This window comes from Crassostrea angulata, chromosome 3 (assembly GCF_025612915.1).
Source record: "Crassostrea angulata isolate pt1a10 chromosome 3, ASM2561291v2, whole genome shotgun sequence".
Lineage (NCBI taxonomy): Eukaryota > Metazoa > Mollusca > Bivalvia > Ostreida > Ostreidae > Magallana > Magallana angulata.
This window is the reverse complement of record NC_069113.1, coordinates 3,426,272-3,452,870: the sequence shown is the minus strand read 5'-3', so window position 1 is coordinate 3,452,870 and position 26,599 is coordinate 3,426,272. Positions and strand designations below refer to the sequence as shown.

Genomic DNA, 26,599 nt, shown 5'->3' with positions numbered 1-26,599 from the left:
TGTACAAAAGGATTAATAAGATGAAAGAAGCTTAAGTGTCAATAAACATAAACAGAAGTCAATTAAAAGATTAGCTGTCCATCACTGATTGTGCCTCAGGTAGGATTAATGCTGCGCGGAATTTATAACGTTTATAAAACAGTTGTCGAAATAGATGAAAAGTTTTTGTAACAATTAACACAAAGTCCGAAAAAGTTAATTTACACAATAATTAAAAATAGTCCGAAAGATAGAGTTTCACACCGTAACATAAGTCTGGTTCATACCTTTGCTACACTATACTATGCTACGCTGAAGAGCCCGTTTCACAATCCGAAGATGTTTCCAAAGATAGAACTTAAGATATGCCTAAGATATAACTTTGGAAGTTCCTAAGATTTAGATTTTTCATAGCTGTTTCACAAAACTTTCTTTGCAATGACTTTTGTAAGCCACGTTCATATTATATTGTTAGTACTAAATTCACATCCATCATTTAAACTACTTTTAAACTAATATGACACAAATGTTAACTTTGTAAGTGAATGTAAAAATTCATTTCCTTATTCACCTAGAACAAATTAGAAAAGTAAAATCTGTAAATAGAGTATCAACAGTGTAGTGTCTATGGTTATGCACTAAAATTGTGTATAAACAAAGTTCACATGCATATATGAGTAATAAACCCGAATATTTTTTTAAACGGTACTTTTTGAATTTGAGAGAGAATGCGTTGATCGTAGTATCTTTTTTTGTTTTTTGCTGCTAGTACATATATTTATTTATTTCAAATATTATTCGGATATGACCGCTTGAATCAGTAAAAACATTAGTCCCAACTAGAACTCCTGTTATTCTTTATAAATAATCGAGTGCATTTTTTGTCTACTTGGTCCATTATAAATAGCCTGTATTAACATATACAGATATTCCTAAATTACAATGTTAGTTGAGAAATTCAATTTTTATGATATTACTATATCATACCTTATATTCCAAATGGAATACAATGGTCACATTCAGTGACAAGTAAGATTTAGAATGGCGATATGTGAAACTTTTGAACTATGCTCAATGTAATGCGTGTTCTCTTGTTATAGTTGATATAAAAATAGGATGTTTTTAATTTACAAAAAACAACAACATTGCAAATAAATGCATAATGGCTGATAGAAGAAGCGAGAATAAAAGGCAAACATTTCTGAACAAAACAGTATTCACATTGAGAATTTAGCATCGACATTCCTAAACCACTTCCCGGTCACCCCTACCCCCTCCCTAACAAAAAATCAAATGACCCCCCCCCCAAAAAAAAAAACCACCTATAATTTCTCCCGAAAAAGAAAACCCTACTTCGTGGATGGATATAGGACAAATCATCCAGTCATTCTGTAATTGATTATCTATTTAGTATTTATTCCTTTTTTTAACAAACTGCTTAGCGGATCAATGATTCTCGGGCATGTATAATTCAATATTTATCACTGCATTTGCTATACCTATACCTGCTATACAAATACGCGTGCGACCAGATAATATAAAAAAAATTGTAAAAAAAAAATTGTAACTGTGCAAATGGTATAATTAATAAATTTTGGTATATAAAGGCAAATGCTAAATTCTACACCAAAGAAATTAATTTAAGAAATATATGTATATTTTGATAGCTTAAAAGTTTAAAAAGTAAAATGAAAAAAGGTCAATATGTGTATTGTGGCATTTTTGTTCAACTTAAATGTGGATATAATTTATTTCAATGAGACATAAACAGTCGCCACGTTAAGTTTGTTCCTAATTTCTTAAGGTTAAGACATAACTTGAGAATTTCATAAGATACGACTGGAATAGTGAAATGGATAAGTAATGAACTTAGGAAAAGTTCTTAGTCCTAAGTATGCTTTGTGAAACGGGCGTGAAACGGGCCCCTGGGACAATTGCAGTGTGCTTAGTTCCATACGTTTAACGCTCAACACTGGGAATGCTCTCTCAGAAATATGAAAATGGGATCTACTTCAATACGTTAAACCCAAAGTAAGAAATACTGACCATTTGAAAGTGAGGAAAGGGTGTGTTTTCTTTCTTTTTTTTCTTGTCAGGAAAATATTTAGCGACACCCCACTCAGCCACTTAAAAATCTTAGTCCAGAAATATATCTAATACCTTTTCCTTTATTGTGACTCTCAAAATTCCACCGATAGAAGTTTAAGAAATTGAAGTATTTCTCAAAGAAAAACGTGAAAGACGGAAATCAAAAAATATTTAAGTGCTCAAGACATACCTGAAATTGAGCCCATTGTCGCTTCTGAACGGATGGGTTTCAGATTTAGTTTGAGTGTCTTGTGGTCCCATAAAAAGAAGACATTTCCACAATAAAGACTATGTCCAATTGCTGCTGATAATTTTACAACCTTTCCTTTAAATACCTCTCAATGCGCCCCTTTTCTCTCCATTAACAGGAATCATCTGTTACAATACACTGTAAAATCTTTCTTATAACCAAAGCTTCTTTAATATAGAAATGTTGCTAAAGTTGCTCTGTAAAATAAAGAAAGAATAAAAACTTGCTGTTTTTTCAATACAGAAGTTAAATCTCGTGGTTGGATGTCAGATTCGTTTACCTGCAAAAAGTGCCTGCTTCGATATATCTGAAAAGGAAATTTCCCGATTTAAGAAGGAGTTAACATCGGTGTTACTTTTTTCATCAACATTGACAGTTGTTAAGATATAGAATATTACAGTAAATGTGTGTACATTTACAACCTGCAAGTTTAGAAACTACATTTGTACAGTATTCTGAATTTTGTTTAAACCCAGAGCTTTGTTGCATTACCGATTCCAGATTTTATTGTAAGGACGACATGCCCAGAGCTAGAAAATATGGGAGGAAATAGTTTTGCATATACTGACACGGGAAGGATATTGTGCGAAATACCATCTGTTGTGAGATTAGATCTGAGCTTGAACATAATTAATTATATCAGAATGCATTGAAATTCATTAGAAATTGGATGAAAAAATAGTGGCCAATTATTGGAATTCCTAGATCGATGTATCTCAGTGTTTTGCTACATATGATTACAATTGATAGAAGTAATTTGACAAATACAATCTCAGGAGTTTTCACAATGAAGTCCCACTCATTTAGAGAGAAAGTCGATTTAATTCACCAGTGTTAAACATTACACTAAACAGTAGAAAGTTGGAAGAAGAAACAAATCGCTTAGTCTGTTTCACAAAAATAACAGTAACTAAATGTGTCATTGACAATGTAAATGTTTAAAGGGTCATGGTCACGATTTTGATCAAATTCTATTTTTATGTTTTTATTATTTACCATGCTTTAGAAATGCATTTCGAATGATCAAATAAAATTTGAGAATCATTCGCAGAGTTATAAGCAAGATACAGGGCTCACAATTCTTTGTCATGTAAACAAGGTTTGTGCCCTGTTTTTTGTTTACATAGGTTCAATATACCAGCAAAAAATCCTTTTCCAGCTTATTTGTCCATCTTTTTATTTATTCTAAGCATAGATAAACAAGTCCTAACGTTTAACACATTCGTTTTAGGTTTACAACTGAAATTTTTACTTCAACGTTCAAAATGTAAACAAACGCTTTGTTTACATGGCGAAGAATTCCATGCTCTGTAACTCGCCTATAAATCAACAAATGACACTCCAATTTCGGTTGACTATTTAAAATGCCCTATGAGGCATCGTAGATATTAAAATCGGAAAAATTATTTTTGACCAAAATCGTGACCATGCCCCTTTAAATCTTTCGTCAATTATTAGAATACAATAGAACAAAATCAAGCAGAGCAAATAATTTATTGATTCTTTGAGATAAAGTTCAACATGATGAATGAAACAATATATATTGGTTGCTACAGATGTTGCCCGACTTAGCTGTCTGATACACGGATGTCGTCTGCCAGCGATTGACATGTTTACAACACAATTTAATGAAGACTCTCAACCTGACATCAACAACCAGGGGTCGTAGGTCAAGTTCTGTGACCTTGTGACTGCCAGAAAATACTTATTGGATGTAAGTAAGTAGATGATGAAACGAAACAAACAAAACTACGTGTCACGTGAGTCCACCAAGAACGACTGTGTCCAATAACAATGGCGCAAGACAATAAGTATTTAATGGACCCCTATTGAGTTAACAGAAAATCACAGAGGAATTTAACACTATTAATGCCCATGTACAAACAAACGAGTATGATCAATTTCATCAATCTTTGCTATGGAAAATAATTTTTAAAACCTTGTTGCATTAGCGGCCTGTGGTATCGATCTGTTCACATAACAATCGACATACCCATTCGCTCCCTGTGCGGCATTGGGTCGAGCGCCTACAGTGATGAGAACAAAGCTTCATCAAAGAAAAGAGGAAATGATGCAAACTTTGCTGAAAAATTAAAAGATAATCGTGAAGTTGTCTACTTTATTTTGTGCATCTGGATTCATTTGTCTTCGCAGCTGTTAGTTGACAGAGCAAATGTTTAACATCTCAAGTAAAATGATCCATGTTTAAAGGATTCAGTGCCACCGAATCGGAGCTCCCCACAGATTATTTGATAAAAACAATTCGAAACGTTGTTTAGGACATCTAAAAATGGAAGATAATACTACGTCATTAATAACGCTTGATTACGTCATCCAGCATAAACTACAGGAGAACATCGCAGCTATTGTGTTCACGTGCGTGTTATTATTGATAGGGATCCCGGGAAACTCTCTCGTCTGCTACGTGTACCTCCGCTGGAAAGAAAAAGGCTCGTCAAAGGTTTTTATCTTATCTTTAGCAATCGTTGATCTTTTTAATTGTCTCATTACCATGCCAACAGAACTCGCCATGATGACAAATCCTATGAATTTTGATTTCAATATTATTTGTAAACTATCTCGGTTTTTTACCTATCTGTGCAACACTTTCGCTGCGCTCATCATGGTTGTCATTGCTATAGACAGATACCAAAGGATCTGTAGCAGCAGCAAAAGGGGCATGAGTGTCCGTCATGCAAACATTGGGATTGTCATTTGCCTCGTAGTTTCTATATTTAGCACTTGGCCTGCCCTGGTCATGTATGGAACTTTTACCACCGTGTTGGACACCAACGTTTTCGCTAAGAACTGCTTGGTTGAGAACAGGTTCCTGAACTCGCCATTTGTTCTCTCTTATTTTGCTTTTCATAGCATTGCAACCATCACAATTTTTACTGTAATATCAGTGTTATATTCGTTTATTGGAATCGCAGTGTACAAACGATGGAAGTTTCGAAAGCAGTATATGTCCAACTCCAAGGACGTTCTTGTTCGACTGTCAAGGACAAATAATTCTCAAAATAATTTGACCTCCCGAGAAAGTACGACCGTGGACTCGCTATCTGTGATCAGGAACGTGAAGATTAAAGACGTACACACACCGCCGGGTATCCCAAAACTCAGACTGGAGAAGACAACCTTGATGTTGTTTATTGTGACCTTGGCCTACATTCTGAGCTTCCTCCCTTTCCTGTCATTGGCCATTCACCGATCTGTTTATCCCGGGGAGTGGGAACACATATCATACGGGGGTGAAGTGGTGTATCAGGTGTTCCTCAGATCGTATCTCATTAACTCATGTGCTAACCCGATCATCTACTCGTTCTTTAACTCACTTTTCCGGAGAGAGTGTGAAAAGATGTGTTGTCCGAGAAGAAGGGTGATCGCTACGTCACTGTCATGAGACATCAATCTGTGAAGCTTGCTGAACCATGGTTCAACCACAACACACTACATCACATATTGACAATTGCACAAAATTATCATCTTTAAAAAAAATAGTTGAAACGTGTTTTTTTTATTTTTGACGAAGTCTTTTACTGACTAGAGTGATTTCTTTAAGTGGCATGACTATATTTGTAATCACCAAGGCTGTGCAGACAAATTGAATACCGCGTTAGCTGCACCGATTGGTGTGTTATAGGACCGACAACATCCAAAAATAGGTATTCAATGCTTATAATTATATTCATATTGATGTTTATTTGCATTAAGTATTTGTGTATTATCACTTTAAAGCCTTTATATACGCCCTTAGTAAGGGATATGAAACATACACGGAACAGCAATATAAACATGTTATTTAGTTCGATTCCGCGACAAAAAATTTAGTGCCAGAAACTTTGTAGGGAAAAATCCTTTGTTTAAAAACGAGTAGATATATGATTAAATGATTATTTTTCCTCACATTGGTAATGTAAGGTTTCATTTAATCTTACAATAATAAATGTGATGGCGTTTATACCTGTGGTCATGGTGCATGGATAGGCTAAGAGTATTAATATGGAATTTGAACGTCGCAGATTTCCAATGCAAACATAAGGGGAAATATACACTGAATGTAAATATCTAATGTTTAAGATATTTAAATAAACATGATAGTGTGATTATAGTTTTCAGTATACAAGTATGTTGATTATTCTAGACACTTAAAATGTGCGACCTGGGACTGGTTTGATAGATGGCATTTAGTAACTGTAAAATCGATCATGGAATTGTGACTTTTTTGTTATCATTTGAGAACTACGATCATGAGACTCCATAATCAGTCGCCTGTATTTGATGATTGAACTGAAGAACTCTTCCTGGATTAATGTAGTAAGCGGATGATCAGGGTTGTCATTACTCCCAAAGGAAATAGTTAATGATCCTTTTGTGTACTAAACCTCAAGATGGAATTTTATCGAGATAATCTCATACATAAAAGACAAATGTCCTATATACATAGCCACTATATGCAATGAAATAAAAAGTATCACAAGTTTAGAAAAGAAAAATGAAGATTAATTATTTTGATGGTAAACCCGAGCTTACGAAGCTTGCCTGAAAACTTGTAATTCGGTTTTGTGTGGTTCCATTGTAGCTAGTCAAGGTCAGATGAAAGGCCTTCATGTCTTATGTTACCACCAAACATAGGGGCCGGGTCCCTCTGAAGTATTGGATAACCCTCGTATTAATTTCCCAAGAGTGACCAGGGTCCACAGAATGACAAATGTTCTATATATCATCGACTCTTAGTGCCCGCGGCCAACCCTGTCTGTCCCAGGGTGTTCAGGTAGGCTCTATATACGAAATCTACCCTAACACATTTTACAAGTCCAATTCATTGAAATGATGTGCTTTCTTTGTGTGAGCGTTTTGCAGTTAATCTAAAGACATTGCTCAACACAAATTAAATTTCCTCCTTCTGTATTTCTAAATGGCATATTAATTATATATATTGAAAGAGCACATATCTTGCCATGATCAAATTACTCTGAAAAACGAATCAGTATCGATTATGGATGCTTTCCATTTTGATTATTCACTGCCATAATGCATGAACATTTAATTATAGGATATCAATTGAACATACAACCATCTTAGTTTGACAAATACAACCCCAAAATACAATTGCCAGATGTTTTAAATTTCTACGAGAGAATTTCCAATAATCCATCTTGGTCAATTCAGCTACGTTCTATTGACTGTTTGAATGGAAGTGGAAATGTTATATCTTGTACTCGCTGTAAGATTTATTGGCCATTATTTGCCAGAAAGATCCGTGACTGATACTTGATGAAAGTAAACCATTTCACTTCCAAAATCATCTTACCTGCTTTACTGCAAGATGTAACACATGATTTTATATGAACTATGAGAAATCTGACCACGAACACAATCCAGATATTATTACCATTCTTGGGATTTTAATTGATTAAGTACACTGAGATGAAATAATGTCCATCTGATATATAGAGGATATCTATATTGTGTGATTTTATATTTGCTTTATCCAACTCGTTGAAATGGTAATATTCGCTCGGCAAGCCTCGCGAATATATACACCATTTCAACTCGTTGGATAAAGCAAATATAAAATCACACAATTATAGATGTTCTATTTATCTCATACAATTTGATTTATATTATGAAGCTTTTGAGACAGTCCCTTGTGTGACCTGAATTGTTTTTATTTTTCAAAGATTAAAAACGATGATGCAACGTTGTGTTATGCGGCTGTTGTGACCTTGCGCAATACAATTTAGTACGTCATTCCTGAGATAAATCTATCTGTTTTAATGTAAAGTTTCACTGAAATAAACCTTTAAATAATTTTTTAGCTCTGAATAATTTTTCTAAGAGCTTATTCACTTGATTAAATGGAATTCCGATTAGAAGACTTGAATAATCAAGTTTGTTGACATAGGCCTACACAAAGTTGCGAATGCTCGTTAGTTTGAATTGACTCGAACGAGGAACAGTTGTTGATGTTTAATAAAACAAACACTAGGCTAGCCTTATGATTAGAAATTGAAAATAGTGAATAAGGATGCTTACTGGTGGTGGAATAAAAGTCTTATGAAACATTATTTCGGTAAGTTCTTGTACATAAACACAACCAGAGCGCTGTTTTCATCGCTTCGTCGGGATTTGCAGTTTTATAAACTTCACAAAGCAAATTGAAAGTTGGAAGTGGGCTAAACTAATCAAAAATCTTGACAAACAAGAAAAAAGGGTCTTGTTGTTACGGTTATGAATAACTTTGCAAAAAAGGGGTGTGTGTGTGGGGGGGGGGGGGGGAGGTTAACCCCCCCCCCCCCCACTCACAATAGCCCCCCGGTTCCGACGCCTGTGCTACGCAGTTATGTGTTTTCCTTCATATTTGTAATTTAAATCGTTGACAAAACCAATTTTAAATTAATTTTTGTAGTAGATGTTGGAAGTACTATATAGCAAATCTTCGAAAATAGGTGGTTGAAGCGAGGGGTTGTGTCAAAAATAGTTCAGACCGGAAGTATTTGATAAAGCATCACCCATTTGATATATCAAAGGTTTATCACACGCGTAACATACACCACACGTATGAGATAAACAAGAATCTTTTATATGATAGTTTGTATCGGGTTCAGATCATTTTTAAAAATGAAATAATAAAGAGGGACATTGTACTTAATAAATTTTTTTTCTTGAAATAAAGTATCCATACATCGTGGTCATCTTTTTTTTAACTAACAATACCATGGTACCCCCCTCCCCCCCCCCCCCCCCCCCCCCAAAGTACTACTCATAAAAGTGATAATACTAGTAAGCCAATTAAGCTAAATAAAAGCAAAACAAGCAAAACATGTAAAAGCAATACAAATCAATTCGAACAAATATTACTCCCTATCAAAACATTTACAACAACAACAATGACAACATTCATCTCAATCCACGTCTAAATTCTATGCCAAAATATTTCGGGGCAATCGGTTTTTGGAACGCAGTTCGCTATTCGCAATTTAAAATTGAACAGAATTCTAGAACGCAGTTTGCAATTCAAAATTTCTAAGTCTGAAATTTTCAGGGTCATCTTCTAATGGTAAACCACTGGCACTGTGAAAATATGGTGATGTGGTCATCTCTAGTTTTTTAAGTATGGGTCCCTTCTCATAGTCCACTCTTCATTAATATGTTTTACGGTGCTACCGTTCTGGCGAGCGCAGCAAGAATTACACATACCTTGCATCATTGTCAACTTATAGTTTTATTTAGGTATCAACGAACGTCAAAAATTTTTTGAGAGTATTGCTCTACAATGAGTATGCCAAAGGTACTAATTTCAATGGTCATGATACATACAGCGCAACCCCCTACCCAGAGAGAGAGAGAGAGAGAGAGAGAGAGAGAGAGAGAGAGAGAGAGAGAGAGAGAGAGAGCCCGTTACCTGTTTGTAGGTGTGTAATTTCCCACTTTTAAATTTAATGGTCTGACTATATGCAATATCTACATAATTTTTTTTACCTGTCTATTGTTTCATTTTATTCCTTTTTATTTAGTTCAAAATGTCCTATTGTTAATTTCCTCCCTACTCACATACTTATACCTGCCTACTGTACATGCATGCACAATTAGCTTAAAAATGGATCGATATGACAGTAAAGTATGGCTCTTGCTAGTATATATATATAAATCTCTATATTAAAAAAGATTAAAAACAAATCATATGTCAATGAGGCAGGTATCACAGACTATACTGAAATAGCCAGTACACTCATTACAGATGTTTGATCCACCTCTAAATTTATCGCGGGAAATATGGCGCGAGTGCACTGTGACGTCATCCATGACTTTGTTCGTCTTTGTTTACGTTTCTCGACTCATTACGAAGGTATGGAACCATGTAACAAATCTTTTGAGTCTCGCCAAAGCATATGCGGTACTCAAAACGTGTCTTCAAACTTTAAGTCACCGTAAATTACGAGTTAAAAGTCGGCCATTTTTGGCATAGCACCACGGGTGAAAACATTAGAGAGCATTATGGGACGTAGACAAAAAAAAATTGTTTGATGAACTGTAGGTTTAGCTCGTTCTTTTTCCCGCGCACACTGGTTCTTAGAGCTCGCTTCGCTAGCCGGCGCTGGGCACCGGCGAGCTGCGCTCGCTATAAATGGAATCTTAAACATCGGGGTCGGAAACATCGAGGGCCCCTACCCTGGATACTGAAATTTTCAGGGTAGCCACTACCACTGTCAAATATAATGATGTGGTCGTCTCTAGGTTTTGAGATTCAGGTCCCTACTTATACCGAGCGCAGCGAGAGGCGGGCGAAGCCCGCCTCGCGAAGCGAGGATTAATGGTAACACGTATATATAAGAAAATCATTGAAAAATGAATGTTGAATCAGGGGTACTAAGGCCAAAAAAAATTTCTTCCAGCCCTGGGCGCCGCCATATTGGCAGCCATTTTGTTTTTAAAAAGTTAGTTCGATCATTGATTGACTGGTACTCATCGATGTTTATTGCCCCTAAACTCGATTAAATAAGTTCCAGTGTTTCAATAGAAGGTAATATAAATTAAAAGAAATAAAAGAGGACACCAGATAAGTTTCAATAGTGCCTCAATCAAGAAACACGACTTGTTCAATGTATGTCTTATCAGATTATCAGAGGGAAAATAAAAACATTAACGTCAAGGAACTGATCTTTTAGATACTAAATAAAGTATTCAAATTTATTACAGCGGCATTCACATGAATTGAATTGATGAACAATGAAAAGAAAAATAAAAAAAAAATCGGAATCATGGAACTCTCTTCGGGTATTTCCGTTGAAAAAACTTGAACGTTTTACGTCTGAAATATGACGTCATAATGTAAACTGAGCACGCGACGTTTAGTTTAACTTTGACGAATGATTTGAGTAGGCATTAGGATCTGTGTGCGTTTTTTAAAATAGATTTTATTATACAAAAATCAAACTGCACTGTGCTAATCTGCGCTCGGTCCAACGGTCACACCGTTTACATATTAGTACACTATTCATTATAATGGGATTTTAAAGATCGGCATCGGAAACATCGAGGGCCCCATCATATAATGGTTTTCGAGGGGTGTGAATTTCAACTGTTATCCTCCCAAACAGGCACTATTTATATTATTATACTGAATGTCTTAAGTTTAAGGAAAACTTTACTTCTTTTTTTTTTTTTTTTTAAATAACGTGAATTCTACAGCGAACCGTACGCGCATAATTTTTGCGCACGTAACAATTCGTTACGCTGAGGGTAATAGAACGGATTATAAACTACGTCCAAACCAATCAGATTTTAGTATTTAGCATGAAAGTATAACAAAACTGGAATATGAACTTTTCAGGGTCATTAAAAGTATTTTTCCAATTTTTTATATTAGTGCCGTTCGCTTGCTATTTTAAATATTCCGACTTCTCCGTCTTCTGTTTTTTGTTTCGGGCACGTACTGTAGCATCGTTTTTAATAGTTGGGAGGGGGGGTGGGCAGACTCATCCAAAAAATCTTGACAGGCAAGAAAAAGGCAACTTCCCAAATTCCCGAAATTGCTAATCGTGGAGGGGTTTTGGGGTGCGGTTACCTATATCTTCAATTTTACTGTTTTATGGTCCCAAAAAAGTGTGTGTGGGGGGGGGGGACTCCATGATAATTTACTTTTTTATATGTAAATTAAAAAAAATTATTACAGCGAGAAAACGTGGGGAAGTGGGGGCCAGTCCCCCCATCGGTCCCTCCTGATGCTTCGTGCCTGTGTTTCAGTTTCATCATACACCAAAGTATTTTTAGTTATATAATGAGGACATTACCGCTGTCTTGGCATTATTTCATGTGCTACTGTGATAGTACGCAGAATTTAGGGTAAGTTTAATTTTATAACAATGCATGTATCTTAGATGTACAGTTTTGTAAACATAAGTGTCCTTTGTGGACGGTATATGATTTTGATGTGTGCATGAAAAGATGTGTGCGCGCTTGCATACACCAGTTTATTTCGCTGTTGGGTGTCTTTGTTTATTTTGAAATACTGTAGTGTAGTTGATAATAATACAAATAAAAGCTTTCCTAATATTTCTTGTGGTTTAAGTAATGCATATGAAATGATAATCTTAAACATAGTTCAAAATCTCTCTCTCTCTCTCTCTCTCTCTCTCTCTCTCTCTCTCTCTCTCTCTCATATACTTGTACATGAACGGGGCGAAAATGATTTTTTTTTCTTCAAAGAATTGAATGAAATGGATTCCCACACATTACTTATTGCTGACGCCATGACGTCATCTCCGAAACAGTGCAGGCAGTGGGAGCTATCAATATTTTTCATAAAAAGATAACCCGATGCATGTTTATTGTGCCAACATTTATATTCGCAATTGATGAAAATGTTATTATGGGATATGATAAGCAGTAAGCAAGACTTTTTAAGTATAAAGGACGTTCACCATGCACGTGTTTTAGAATAGATATGGGTTACCTTATAGACCAATCCACACTTTACAAAAGTTATGTTCCACACTTTACAAATGTTATGTCCCTTGGCCGCCATCTTTGAGGGAAAAACCCATATTTTTCTCACAGAAGCCTTTGTAGTTAAGAGGGTTGTAACTTTATCATTTGGCATTAGAAATCCGTTTCCGCTGTGAAATTTATTGCCCCAAGTTGGGACAACCCACACATCAAAGGAATAAATTAAATTTCAAGAGATTTCTTCACAGGACATCCACATATTTGGTTGAATAAAGAAGAGAAAAGTTGTTTTTTCCCTTTTGACCTTTGGGTTGACCCCGCAAAGGGGAACAACTTTTGCAAAGTGTGGATTGGTCTATACTAGTATCTAAGATATTCGACTTTTAAATTACCTTAATTTTTACTGTGTTCAGCCGATCTCTAAATTAAAATCACTATACTTGATACGAAACAGGAGTATATAGTTCTTAATGTCCGTAACAAATACTGCTTCATGTACCAGTCTTACCTACTAGCAAATAGTGTACAAATTTGTGCTTAACAGAGTCTACACGAGTGGGATCAGAAATATGGTGCAGGTGTTGCATGACCGTTCTCTCATTTAAAAAAAGAAAAGGCACACACGATAATACACAATAAATAAGTGAAAGAGATTGTGTGATAGCTAAGAAACAATAATCATGAAAGTAATATAATTATGGTAATAAAATAAACGATATTATTATTTAAAGGTATATGTGGCGTATTTTTTCATGCTAAGAAATATTTGATTGACTTATTTATTTAAAAATGTTATATTAAGATAGATCTTTACAATACATTACGCAGTTTATTATATCAGTCGGGTTAAAAAGATATAGAAGTTAATAAAGAATTTTTATGATTATTTTCTGGCATGTCAACATATCTATCTTGCATGTCGACATATTTGATAGAAAAATAACTTGCATACAAGGGGCAGAGATATGCCAACATGCTAGTTGGATTTTTGTTTAAAAGAATTTTTACTGCAAAGCTGAAAGGGTCAAATAAAACCACGTGGTCTAAAATCTAAATGACAATAACATTCGCAGGGGTGTTACTGATTAAAAAAATATCTTAGTTAATTTATGCTGAATCCCAGTACGACTGAAATTGAGCTCAGAATATTCTATCTACTATAAACGTCTTTGACGAATCATCCTGTCATTCATCAGCGTACAGATGCCCATTTTCCTCTTCTCCCCTATGTTAATCCGTTCATTCCGATGTTATAACAGCTTTCAAGTATGTGATAGGTTTACATTATGTCAATTTAGCGTAGAAATTATGTAATCAATCATGCTCATATCAAATGGATTTTGAAAAAGCTCATAAATAAAAGCCTATAATTTAATTTGTTGCGTATGACATAAATATCGAAACTGGGTGTTACACCATTTCTCTTCTATTGGTGAGGGATGGAATCCTTTGTTCTTTTTTATTCAGCGTAAAAAAAATGTAAGTAATCTCAATAAAATTTCAATTCTTTCGACAAGTTGGCCTTTGAAATTCCTGGTTTGGAAACAAATTTGAACTATATATGATAAGAGTTAAATTTGGCCCCCATATTTCGCCATTTTTTAAGTGTTTCGGGTACAATAAAATGTTAACTTATTTTTTAGAAGAGTTGATATAAAGTATACTAGTATTTTTCATCTTTTTATTTGATTTATTTGCACTCTATGGCAGTATATGACGTCAGAAGTGACGCCATTTCTGTAATTCAATCAAAATCACCCAAAAATTTGACATTTTTCTTATCTATTTATGAATGGGAAATATAGAGGGCATGTTTGAACAAGGTAAATTTTTTTGTCCCTTATTAGTCTTGGCTAGATTAAAATATTTTGTTAGTTCAAGCGTGCGCTCTATGTTTTCGGAAGGAAAACCTGCTTGAAAACAAGCAGTTTTATGCTAAAAATGCAAAAATGGCGGGAAAGGTTGTCTTTACGGTGTCATATTTCTAAACGGTGGGCACTTGAACCAAAATGAATATTATGTAAACACATCACATACATATCTGTACTAAGAAAACTAAGAATTATAGGAAAATGATGATGTTCATTTTAGGGGGCCATTTTAGGCCCACATCATATATAGTCCTTAAAAATCTTTTCCTTTCTTTTCAATGAATATATTCTAACTTTGTTATTCTTTTTATCGTATTTTTTGTATCATTTGATAACCCGAATATCAAGTCTCTGAAAAACAAAATGGTATCATTATACTGTAAGACAATATTCAAATGCATAAATGTAACCTTAAAATAATATTATCGTATTCGAAAGATATTACCAGTAACCAACTCAGCTATAAGAAAACAAGTTGCTGTCCTTTCAAAAATGACTACAATACGTGGACCATATGCATGTGTTTCCAACGAAAACGTGAACGCCTTAAAATTATCAGAGATTCCACCCACTCTAGCCCCCTGCTTTTACCCACTAAATTTGTACGTTGTATTACGTATATGTATAGCCAGCCCCTGACTTTTTAACTCAGAATCTAAAGGATTCATACTTCTAAAATAATTATGATCTATCTATGAATGAAGTTTGCATGTATAGTATCAGACCATCGTCGGAACCCACGGGTTTTCTATCCGTTACACTGCTTTCAACGAAAGCAGTGTAACGGATAGAAAACCCGTGGGTTCCGACGATGAGTATCAGACATTCGGCGAATTATACTATTTACGCACACATTACGATTTGCACTACTTTGTTAACTATGCAGTGACAGCTTTGTGTAAATTAATTTTATACTTTGATGCATTTTTCTTGAGATTTAAACTTTTATACAGTGACATAATTATTCAGTCATACTTAAATGCTTACAAAATTTTAATCGGGAAGTACTCTAGCCTCGCCTACTATAAAAGTAAAGTTAAGTTGCATGTGTATTCGAAAATGAACATAACATTGCAAATTATGCTATTTGATGCAGCTTGTAGTTTTGACATAACATTAACTTATTTCATAATAATGACAGTTCATAACACATGCCGATCATTTCTTTAAAAGGAATACTTTGTTTCTGTACTGTTTACCGACAACTTTACAGCGCCTTTGAACCTATGCACACATATGGCATGGAATCCCGATCCCGATTCAGATAAATGTGTGCTAGCCTGGTTCCCTGAGCTACCCATTACGCACAGGAACCAGGCTAGCTCATGCGCAGGTTGAATTTTCCCCATAGTATCCGGTTTAACCTCGCTAATATATTTTCTGCGTTGACCTCAGGGTCCACGCAACGAGGCAATATTTCCAAATTGCCTCGTCTTGGTGGCGCGGGAAGTGTTACTTGCTTACCTAACCTTTAACTTTTACCTTTCAGAATAAATTTGCCTTTGATTGGGTAAACATTTCTCATGACGTTTTGCTCCATGAAAGCAGTTGCGTTTAATATTCAGTCTATAATGTGAATCTTGCTGGCGAAGGTTTTTATTTCACCATGCCATAAGCGTTATATACCAATAGTACGTAAACATACTTGCATTTTGAGATGACCCCTAAAAACATATGCTAGATATTCACGAAACTTATTAGCTACAATAGAGTTGGTTTTTATTACACTTAAGTAAGATGTGTGATTTTTTGGTGATGCATTTTGTTTATTAATAGTCTACGGTATGATAATTACACAAAAGTGCATCTTTGTTGTTCGCATAAACAAACTGGTCTTTTATTACGGGCCGCCAGGAGGCGGTCCTTTATTTGATAAACATTTAAATATTGTATCTGCGTTTCTGCCGGATAGTTTTTTTTTTTATAAAATTAATATTATGCTTATTTCTATGAACTGAAAGTAAATTTGCATTTAGAAATATGTTCAATGCCTTTTATAAAATATTACATATTTTTGTGTTACTCGTAAATGTTAAGTAGTCAAAGACTGCCTTGTTAGAGGCTTTTTTATCGAGACTATAATCTTTTCGGACAATTTCGGAGTTTTTCATTCTTTTCAAACTGCATAGTATGGTATTTCTGTGGGTGTCACACATTTCAAGAATGTAACGGGATCGGTGTATATATACGGGACATACTAAAGACCCTGAAATTAATACTTAAGACCTGAATGAAATTTTATATAAATGATATATTTGAATATATGTGATGCGTCAAATAAAAAGAATTTGTGTGTGTATTTATTATATATACATGTGGAATGTGGTAGAAAAACATCATACAATGACATCCATATTTACACAATGATATTAAAAAACTTAAAAAAAAATTGAATTGATCTTAAAATTTGAGGCAACCCGATTTATTTTTAATTCTTTTGAGAACCTCATGCAATTAGATAATCATGATTATCTTCATAAACTGAGATTTATAATTCAATTTAGGAAAAAAATTCTTAAATTTACATATTAAAAAAGTGAATTATCATGAATCCCCCCCCCCCACTTTTTTATGAGTATGTAAACAAAATTAGAATGATGATAAGGAAATGAGTTCAATTGAAGTTATAGATTAATTGAAGATTTTGGAAAGTTGTTTTTTGGGGTTGCTGGTTTTTTTTTGCTTGTCAATATTTTTTGGATGAGTCTGCCTCCCCCCTCCCCGTCCAACCCTGTTCAAAAACGATGCTATTTACCTTGAAATGTACAATTTAATGTCTTCTCCATTACTTCATACTATGGTAATGACCGAACAATTACCGTTAGAAATGTAACCATTAACGATCTTTATTTTTAATAATAATAATAGTAAAATGTTAAATTTCAATACATGTTGCTGAAAATATATTAAAATTTACCATAAAAAACGTACAACCAACTCGTTATTTTCCTTTTTGTGTTGTGTTTTTAGTACCTACTTCCGTTCCAGCTACACTCAATGGTATCAATAAGATGTTAAATTGATTGTGGTTAATTGGGACTATTAAGATAATTGTATTTTAAGACAAAGAATGTGTTGCAAAACAGTGGGACTATTCCTTAACGTGATAAGGGCCTTTAAATATCCGTATCGCTTGAGAGTCACATCTAAATATAGACACATTACGTAGACGACTATATTTGAATAGCGGGTATGTTCCCTACGGAGGCAAAATAAACAAACATTTTACGCGCATTTCTATCGAACACGGCAGCCACCAAATACAGTTAGAAAGATAACCATATACATGTTTTCTGTATTCGAATGTTAACATATCTCAATTTGATATCTACTGCCCAGAGTGTTTAAAATAGCATTCTTGAGATACATGAATAAATCTTATTCTGGCTCTTCAAAACCGCCAGAGTTGTAATTATAATCATCCATGTTTTTATAGTATCTAAATAAACGCTTAGTCTAGTAAAACAAGTACAAATTTTCCGTACAAATTTTCAGTAACCTATTGCTTCATCACCGATTCAAACTTTCCAAACTGTTGATTTTGTTTGCTTTTAACAACCTGTGCAAGTATAACTTTGAAATCAGCAGATCAGTTTATTTCATAAAAAGGGTGAACAATCAACTTTCTACATTGATGCATACTAAGTACATTGTTTTAAAATCTTTTGTTCAGAAGAAAATGTTTTTCAAGTTTATAACGCGGACAGTAATGTTGAAAACAAAATAAGCAGGCATGCAAACTATTACATTAACAAGAGTTTAAATAACTTGAATCTGACATTCTTAAATTATCTCTACACATTACCTTTCCATGCGATTAAAAGATATAAAATAAAAAAAAAATCCAACTTTTTCGGGATTCGAACCCAGTCAAAAATATATGACACGGTTTTAATCTATTCTAGCTTCGTTACCACTCGACTATCCTAGATATGACTTAAGATGGGAAAATTTAATACGTAGTTTTTAGATTTCAAAGGTATTAATGATTTTTTTCAAAAGTCAGATTTATTAAAAATATGCCTCTTTGAAACAAAAATCGGAAATGGCAGTTTTCAAGAAATTGTCTTACTCCAAACGTTAAGATTAAATTAATTTTGTTTCAAGGAGGCACTTTTTCACAATAATGAGGATTCCCCTTTTATATACATGTAGCGTGAATTCTGCCACATTTGTCTGTGTAACCATTTTCAAATTTATTTCATGGTCTTAAATAAGTTAGTACAAACTTTCCAAATAAAATTCTACACTGCTTTATGTATAACGATGCATGAAAAAAAAAAGATTTACATCGAATTCTGTAACTTTGATTTTTCTATTTTATCTGCAACTCCTTTAGGGAAAATTAGCATAGGAATTGCAACACCTTCTTTATAAAGAGTGTACATATTTTTCTCTTCATCTAGATTCATAAAAGCGCAAAATCGAAAGAAAGATGCTATATTCATATTTTTCTTTTTTTCAGATTCCGAAGAACGAAAATAAGCATGAAAACGTATTTGGACCGGTGCTTCTCAGTTGTCGTTCTTTTGTTTCTTCAATTTCTACGTGTCAGTACGCAACCTCGGAATCAACACTGCACGTTTCCCGACTTGGATCAAGAAAAGTTATGGCGCAGCGGAACTGAAGATCATGATTCTGCAAAAATGTTTTTCAATGGAGATAGAATTAACTTCATGGGATATGAATTTCGAGCCGAGAGACGTTGTGACGAAATAATAGATCGTGAAAAGGCAATCTATTTTGTAGTTGAAGACCGGTTTTATGGTGACTGGAAAAAAGTATTTTATCTTTGCATGCAGTTTATAAAAAGGTCTGATTCTGTTGTTCAGATTCGAGAATCGATTTCGTCAACACTGAAAAGTAAAGAAAGTTGTTCTGAACAGAGTATGTTCTTGAACAGTCGTCCGTTTGTAAGATATCCTCTTGAGGATAATCCGTCAGTAAAATGTCCATTCACTGGGGGTTATAATTTGAAATTTGCATACAAAATGAAGTCAATCTGTGGTTCTTCAGGCATACCACCTCGTTTAGAAAGTGAATGTGAAGGTGGCGACGGCGTTACGTTGGATTTCAGAACCAAGGAGTGTAAACTGGATAACGATTACAATCTGGAGGAAAATTTCCGATGCTTGGCCTCGTGGACAGACATAACAGCAGAAAATAACTATACCTACGTAGTTTTGGCCAATAATCGACGGTTTCCTGTGTGCATGAGGCTTGAGGGAAATTTATCCGATCTGAAACGAGCGTACATTTTTCGCGATGGTAAATGTGTCGTTCACGATGGGTATGTCTATTCGAAATCACCAGAAAATGTCGACTTGAACTTTGAAAAAATAGTCGTTTCGAATCTCTGTGAGAATGAATTTGACTACTGTACCCAAGAGCTTGCCTGTTCAAAGTACCAGAATTACTGCCACAAGTCATGTGGAAAATGCCATACCGAAACAAACGTCTGCTCTTTTCCTGAGTTTTTGATAGGCACATGGCACACTGATTTTAAAGGCGTATCAAGTGTAATAGATATATTTACAGACAACATACATTTGCCCGGCGAAGGCAACTTTAAATGTGTAGGGAAAGCCAACTCAACAGAGGATAACGCCTACAGATTAACTCTGCTTCATATCTTCGAAAATGGATGCTTTCCTCGAACGATGTGCTTTGAATACAAAAAGACATCTAAAATGACCCTGCATTACAAATTCGGAAAAAGAGTCAAATGGCCAGTGTTTCCTTTGGACAAAATGATCGGCGATACCTGCCAAGACGTACTGTTAGACATACCGTATTCCGTTGCCATAAACGGGGCTCAAATAAATACAACCAACTGCCGACTTCCGGGCGATTTCGGATTCAAATCCGGTCACCTGTATATTCGGAATTCGAAAGGGCACGATTACTGCATAGCGTATAATGAGTATAGTGTTGGCCGAAGTGACAAATTCAACATGGTGGACATCAACACAACAGAATCTATCAACGTGGAACACCTTTGTTTGTCCTCGGAGAAGCGCGAAGACGGCAGCGTTTTTGTCATTACGACTTCTCTCTCTGACAGGTCTTACAAATGTTGGGGATTCATTGGCAAGGAGCAGTCGCGATGGATTGTCCAACTTAGTTTGGAAGACTGCAATGAACAAACTTTTGACTCGTTGCACAACGGTTATGCCACGCCACGGAATTCGTTTGTTGTAACAGAGGATCCGAAAAATGTTTGCACAGAGTCAATATCGGCGGGTAAAGTTGAAAGCGGTTCCTGTGCAAATTGCGCCATATTTTCTTTGTTTATGTCGTCATTATTAATCATAATGACCATTTGAATTTATGTAAAAATGTTTAAAAATATTGATCAATTGCTTGAGACCAAAGTCCCAGTGATCAACGAAAGACGAATGTTGCCATTTTTTTATTATTCAGACTTCCATATAGAAGCTTATATCTTAACATATATTAGACTACAGTGTGTACACATCACACATCACATTATTAAAGACAGAGACATAAACACAGTCACTTAACTTAGATAAACATGCATATCTACATAAAAGTGTATACACCAACAAACAGGCATATATATGCACAGCACCGCCAAATATTTTGTTTAATTTGCGGTTTCTCCATAAAAGTTTGAATATTTTTTATATAGAGAGGGAAGGGATGGAAGAAGGTAAAGAGAGGGGAACACTAGTTAACAAAAAGTCATTTATCTAAAGACCACTGAAAGAGCTAAATAATATAAAATACAATACCAGTAAGAATAGACTTACATTTTATTAAGTGATGGCGTTGATTGGCTACAGTGGTTCTCATAATATTGCAACATATATACAACAGGACTGCCGAACAACTGGCTCGCCCCCAACTACACCATTTCCATGTGTTGTCCCTGACGGGCAAGTAGCATGCTGGGTAAAACCGCAATCATGCTACCAACACATTGACAACAATAAACTTTATGTTAACCTGATAGGTATTAAATCTTTATATTAACTTTATGTTTTAATAAATTGATATTTTTTAAAGAATTAAGAGTTTATGTTATATTAAACCAACAATAACTTTTCAACACAACAACATTAGGACCCATTACTCTTCTTTCTCTAATTTCTTTGCATATTTTGTCTTGTAAGTGGGCTTGGAGTTGGTCAGCTGATAATAATTATTTGAAACACCAATTCTAGGACCTTGTTAATTAAGCATGAAACCATATGTAAAACCTTGAAAAATTTATTAGCAACCTGTCTAATAGGATACTTGTCTACATATATAGACATATGCGAAACATTAATTGGGGTGGGACCTAGGTCCCATATGCCTGGGGGTTGAAAATCTGAGGGTCTTGTGAAATTAGCTCCATGTGGTCTAAAGCCTTGTTGATGTCCTGGCCTTGATGCTTGTCTTGGGCTGAATAGGACTGCCTATTTGACACATGTATGGACATAAGACAGTTAATCACGCAGTCGACTGAAGTCCAAGACTTAGCAGGATACATTGCAATTTTAAACCGGAATTGTTCACCATACAACTTCCAACCTGCCGACCTATCAGCCCCTGTCCTAACATCATGCATATATTTCAGCATGTCTTGAAAATTGCTTACATGAACAGATGTAAATACACTAACAAAGATCAAAAATGCATCCGTCCATTTTTCAGTGGAGGTAATTTTGACTAGAGACCTTGAAATACTGGCCATTTGACCATCATTTCCAACAACAAGGACTCTTTCACTAACTGTATCTTCAATGTTTGAATTTTTCAATAACAAGGCCAGATCTACAAATTTCCCTTCAATAATTTTCATTCGTAATGATTCGCTCACATTGTGACCCAAAGAAAATTGAATGGAGTTTATCGGTGTTGGTGTAACACGCACCGTTTCTATTCTAACATTTTCCAACACATTAGTACCTTCAGCATGCTCTACCGGAACAAGATTCAAGGTCTGTTGCACTTCCCTGGTGGCCCGATCCTTCTTCCGTTTTCCATGGTTGGTACGCGGCTCGACTTTCCACGTGGACGTCGGCCTGCGGCTGACTGGGTTTTCGTTTAGGCATTCTTAATCTTTACAAAGGGGGCTCAATAATTAAAACAAGAGGCCCATGGGCCACATCGCTCACCTAAACAGCAGTTCCTTGTAACATTACATTTCGTAGCATATGCTTTTTCTATTTTAAACATTGAACCCCTTTCTGGGGACCCAGTTATGGTCCGAGGTTTATGGTTGGCTTGAACAACATAAATAGTAACATAGGAATGAAAATGTGAAGCACTGCGGTGGGACCGCACGTACACAACCTGAAAAACTGAACATAGCAGAGTTCCACTTCAAGAGGAATAACTCTCAGACTGTACAGAACACAAGAAAGATAACTCTTGGTTCCACTACATTAGAGTTTACACAATTTGAGGATCCTTGCATAGTAATCTCACAAACTGTAGCATTATAGTTCTCGAGAAAAACTTTTTAAAAACATTTTCAATATATCTTTCTATGTTAAACTTTGAACCCCTCTTGGGGCCACAGTATTAGTCCAGTGCTAAAGTTTTAATTATTTGGAATCTACATTATTTAAGGATGCTTGCCTAGTTATCTCACAAGCTGAAGCATTATAGTTCCCTAGAAAAAGATTTTTCAACATTTTCCCTCTATATTTCTATGCTAAACCTTGAACACCTTTTGGGGCCCCAGTATTAGATTGAGATCACGGCTTTTATAATTTCGAATCTACACTATTTGAGGGTGCTGACGTAGTTATCTGACAAATTGATGCATTGTAGTTCTCGAAAAGAAGATTTTTAAACATTTTCCATATATACCGGTACTTCTACATTTAACTTTAAACCCATCTTGGGTCTCTAGTATTGGTCCAGGGGTCACTATTTTAAAACTGTCGAACCTTCATTATCCAAGGTTGTATGCATGATAGTAATCTCACAAATTGAAGCATTGTAGTTCTCGAGAAGAAGATTTTTTAACATGTTACCTTTATATTTCTTTAATAAATTTTGACCCCATCTTGGGGCCCCAGTATTGGTCCGGGGGTCACGATTTTACCAATTAGGAATCTACATAATCGAAGGATGCATGCATAGAAATTCCACAAACTAAAACATTGTAGCTCTTGAGAAGAAAATGTTTAAACTTTTCCTTTATGTTTTTTAAAATGTTTAAATTTTGAACCCCTCTTGGTGCCCATCAATTGTCCGGGAGTTACAATTTTTTGAATCTACATTATTTAAGGATGTACATGTATGTATAGTAATATCCCAAACAGTTGCACTATAGTTCTTGAGAAGAAGATTTTAAAACATTTTCCTACATATGTTAAAATCTAAACCCCTACTGGGGCCCCACTTTTTGTTCGGGGGTCACGATTTTTACAATCTTCACTATGTATACAACCTTTTGTGTATGTATTGGCATTTTTGGTGCAGTGGTTCTTGAGAAGAAAATTTTTTAAACATTTTTCATATGTAGTTCTATGTTAAACTTTGAACCCCGCCTGGGGCCCCAGTCTTGGTCCGAGGGTCACGATTTCTACAATTTAGAATCTTCATTATACTTACAAGCTTTTGTGTAAATATTGGCATTTCTGGTGCAGTGGTTCTTGAGAAGAAGATTTTTTAAACATTTTCCTAAGGTATTACTATGTTAAACTTTGAACCCCGCCTGGGGCCCCAGTCTTGGTCCGAGGGGCACGATTTTTACAATTTAAAATCTTCACTAAATATACAGCTTTTGTGTAAATATTGGCATTTCTGGTGCCGTGGTTCTTGAGAAGAAGATTTTTAAACATTTTCCTATGTATTTCTATGTTAAACTTTGAACCCCGCCTGGGGCCCCAGTTTTGGTCCGAGGGTCACCATTTTTACAATTTAGAATCTTCACTATGTATACAAGCTTTTGTGTAAATATTGACATTTCTGGTGCAGTGGTTCTTGAGAAGAAGATTTTAAAAAAAAATTCCTATGTATTTCTATATTAAACTTTGAACCCCGCCTGGGGCCCCAGTTTTGGTCCGAGGGTCACCATTTTTACAATTTAGAATCTTCACTACATATAAAAGCTTTTGTGTAAATATTGGCATTTCTGGTGCAGTGGTTCTTGAGAAGAAGATTTTTTAAACATTTTCCTATGTATTTCTATGCTAAACTTTGAACCCCGCCTGGGGCCCCAGTTTTGGTCCGAGGGTCACCATTTTTACAATTTAGAATCTTCACTACATATAAAAGCTTTTGTGTAAATATTGGCATTTCTGGTGCAGTGGTTCTTGAGAAGAAGATTTTTTAAACATTTTCCTATGTATTTCTATGCTAAACTTTGAACCCCGCCTGGGGCCCCAGTTTTGGTCCGAGGGTCACGATTTTTACAATTTAGAATCTTCACTATATATACAAGCTTTTGTGTAAATATTGGCATTTCTGGTGCAGTGGTTCTTGAGAAGAAGATTTTTAAAGACATGCACCCTAAACTTACTGTTTCGCAATTATCTCCCTTTTGAAAAGGGCTGTGCCCTTTATTTTAACAATTTATAACCCCCTTTCCATAAGGATGCTTTGTACCAAATTTGGTTAAATTTGGCCCAGTGGTTTTTGAGAAGAAGTTGAAAATGTGAAAAGTTTACAGACGGACGGACAGACGGACGGACGGACGGACGGACGGACGACGGACAACGGGTGATCAGAAAAGCTCACTTGAACCTTCGGTTCAGGTGAGCTAATAAAACTGTTTAATTTAGAATTTTAATTGAGCATTCGAACTAATTGTAACTTTTAACATGATTCTAATAATTCATACAATGGCCGCATGGTATAAATCCTACCAGATACCAATCAAGAGCGATGAAATCCGTAAATATCTCTAATCTAAATCAAATAGTCATTGGCGAAATATAATAACACAATGATGACTGTAAAGTTAAAATCAACAACTTGTCTGTGTATAAGTATAATATTAAACAAACTGAAAAATAACAATTCAAAAAATTATCTTCATAAACTTTTACCAACCTCACTGAAGCTGATCAATATAGAAAAGGAAGGGACCGTTTAAAAACGGATTATCAAACGTACACAAAATAAATTTCCGGAAAGTCAACAATGCTCCGAATATAACAATGATAGATTTAAAGACAGTTAATCATATAAGAACTTGTAAAAAAAAACTTGCTTTGATAATGGCACATATTTACAGACAAGCTGAAATATGTGCAAATGTATGTAATTAGTTATAAACTTATAATTTCATTTACATATAATAACCTTGCTTGAAATTTCCTTGCAGCTTTAATAAACATATTTTACAACATATTACAAATAATCTGCTTTACATACTCATCAAATTTACAATTCGAAAGCAGTATTAGTTTCTCAGTAAGTATTCTATCAATGACAGTTTGTTTTTAACATGTGGTAGAAAGTTTTTGGACTTTTTATATTTACTGGCATAATAAATTGTTTTACCGTAAGTATCAATAAGTTTTGTAGTCTATATCTATTTGTATTGTTGAATTTACCAAAAAGTATATAGTTTGTTTATCTAATGTCATCAAAATATTTAACTTGCTTCTTAACTATTCTTACAAGTAGTGCCATATTTCTTTGACAGTCAACAAATAAATGTTCTATAGATTCTATATCTTAATAATAAAATGAGCATGCTGGTGAATCAATTATATTGAGTTTAGAATGGTATTTATTCATTGGCAAAATCCATGTAAAGTTTTGACTTGTAACCATTGAAACTTTGATTCTTTTGGTTTTAAATGGGAGTTTAAAAATGTTATTCCATTCTATTTCTCTATAATAACTCCAGTATCTGTCCACTTCTTTATTGACCGATTTTTTTTCCTTTTGGTTATTGATAATTGCACAGTACGTATCCTTACATCCTTTGCTTTGTTTGTAAAATATACTGAGACAGTTTGGATATATGGTCCATAGTGGCAAC

General features: G+C 34.9%; 2 protein-coding genes across 2 annotated transcripts; both read left to right on the top strand.

Moving 5' to 3' along the window:
- The first annotated feature begins 3,867 nt into the window (after positions 1-3,867).
- On the top strand, positions 3,868-7,763 carry LOC128175131 (cholecystokinin receptor type A-like). The gene has a single exon (XM_052840550.1). It carries the CDS (start codon positions 4,608-4,610, stop codon positions 5,718-5,720), a length of 1,113 nt encoding a protein of 370 aa, XP_052696510.1. The 5' UTR covers positions 3,868-4,607; the 3' UTR covers positions 5,721-7,763.
- Positions 7,764-12,147: 4,384 nt separating this feature from the next.
- On the top strand, positions 12,148-22,735 carry LOC128178874 (uncharacterized). Its single transcript, XM_052846260.1, has 2 exons — positions 12,148-12,166; positions 19,106-22,735. The coding sequence occupies exon 2, from the start codon at positions 19,128-19,130 to the stop codon at positions 20,964-20,966; it is 1,839 nt and encodes a 612-aa protein (XP_052702220.1). The 5' UTR covers positions 12,148-12,166; positions 19,106-19,127; the 3' UTR covers positions 20,967-22,735.
- The last annotated feature ends 3,864 nt before the right edge of the window (positions 22,736-26,599 follow it).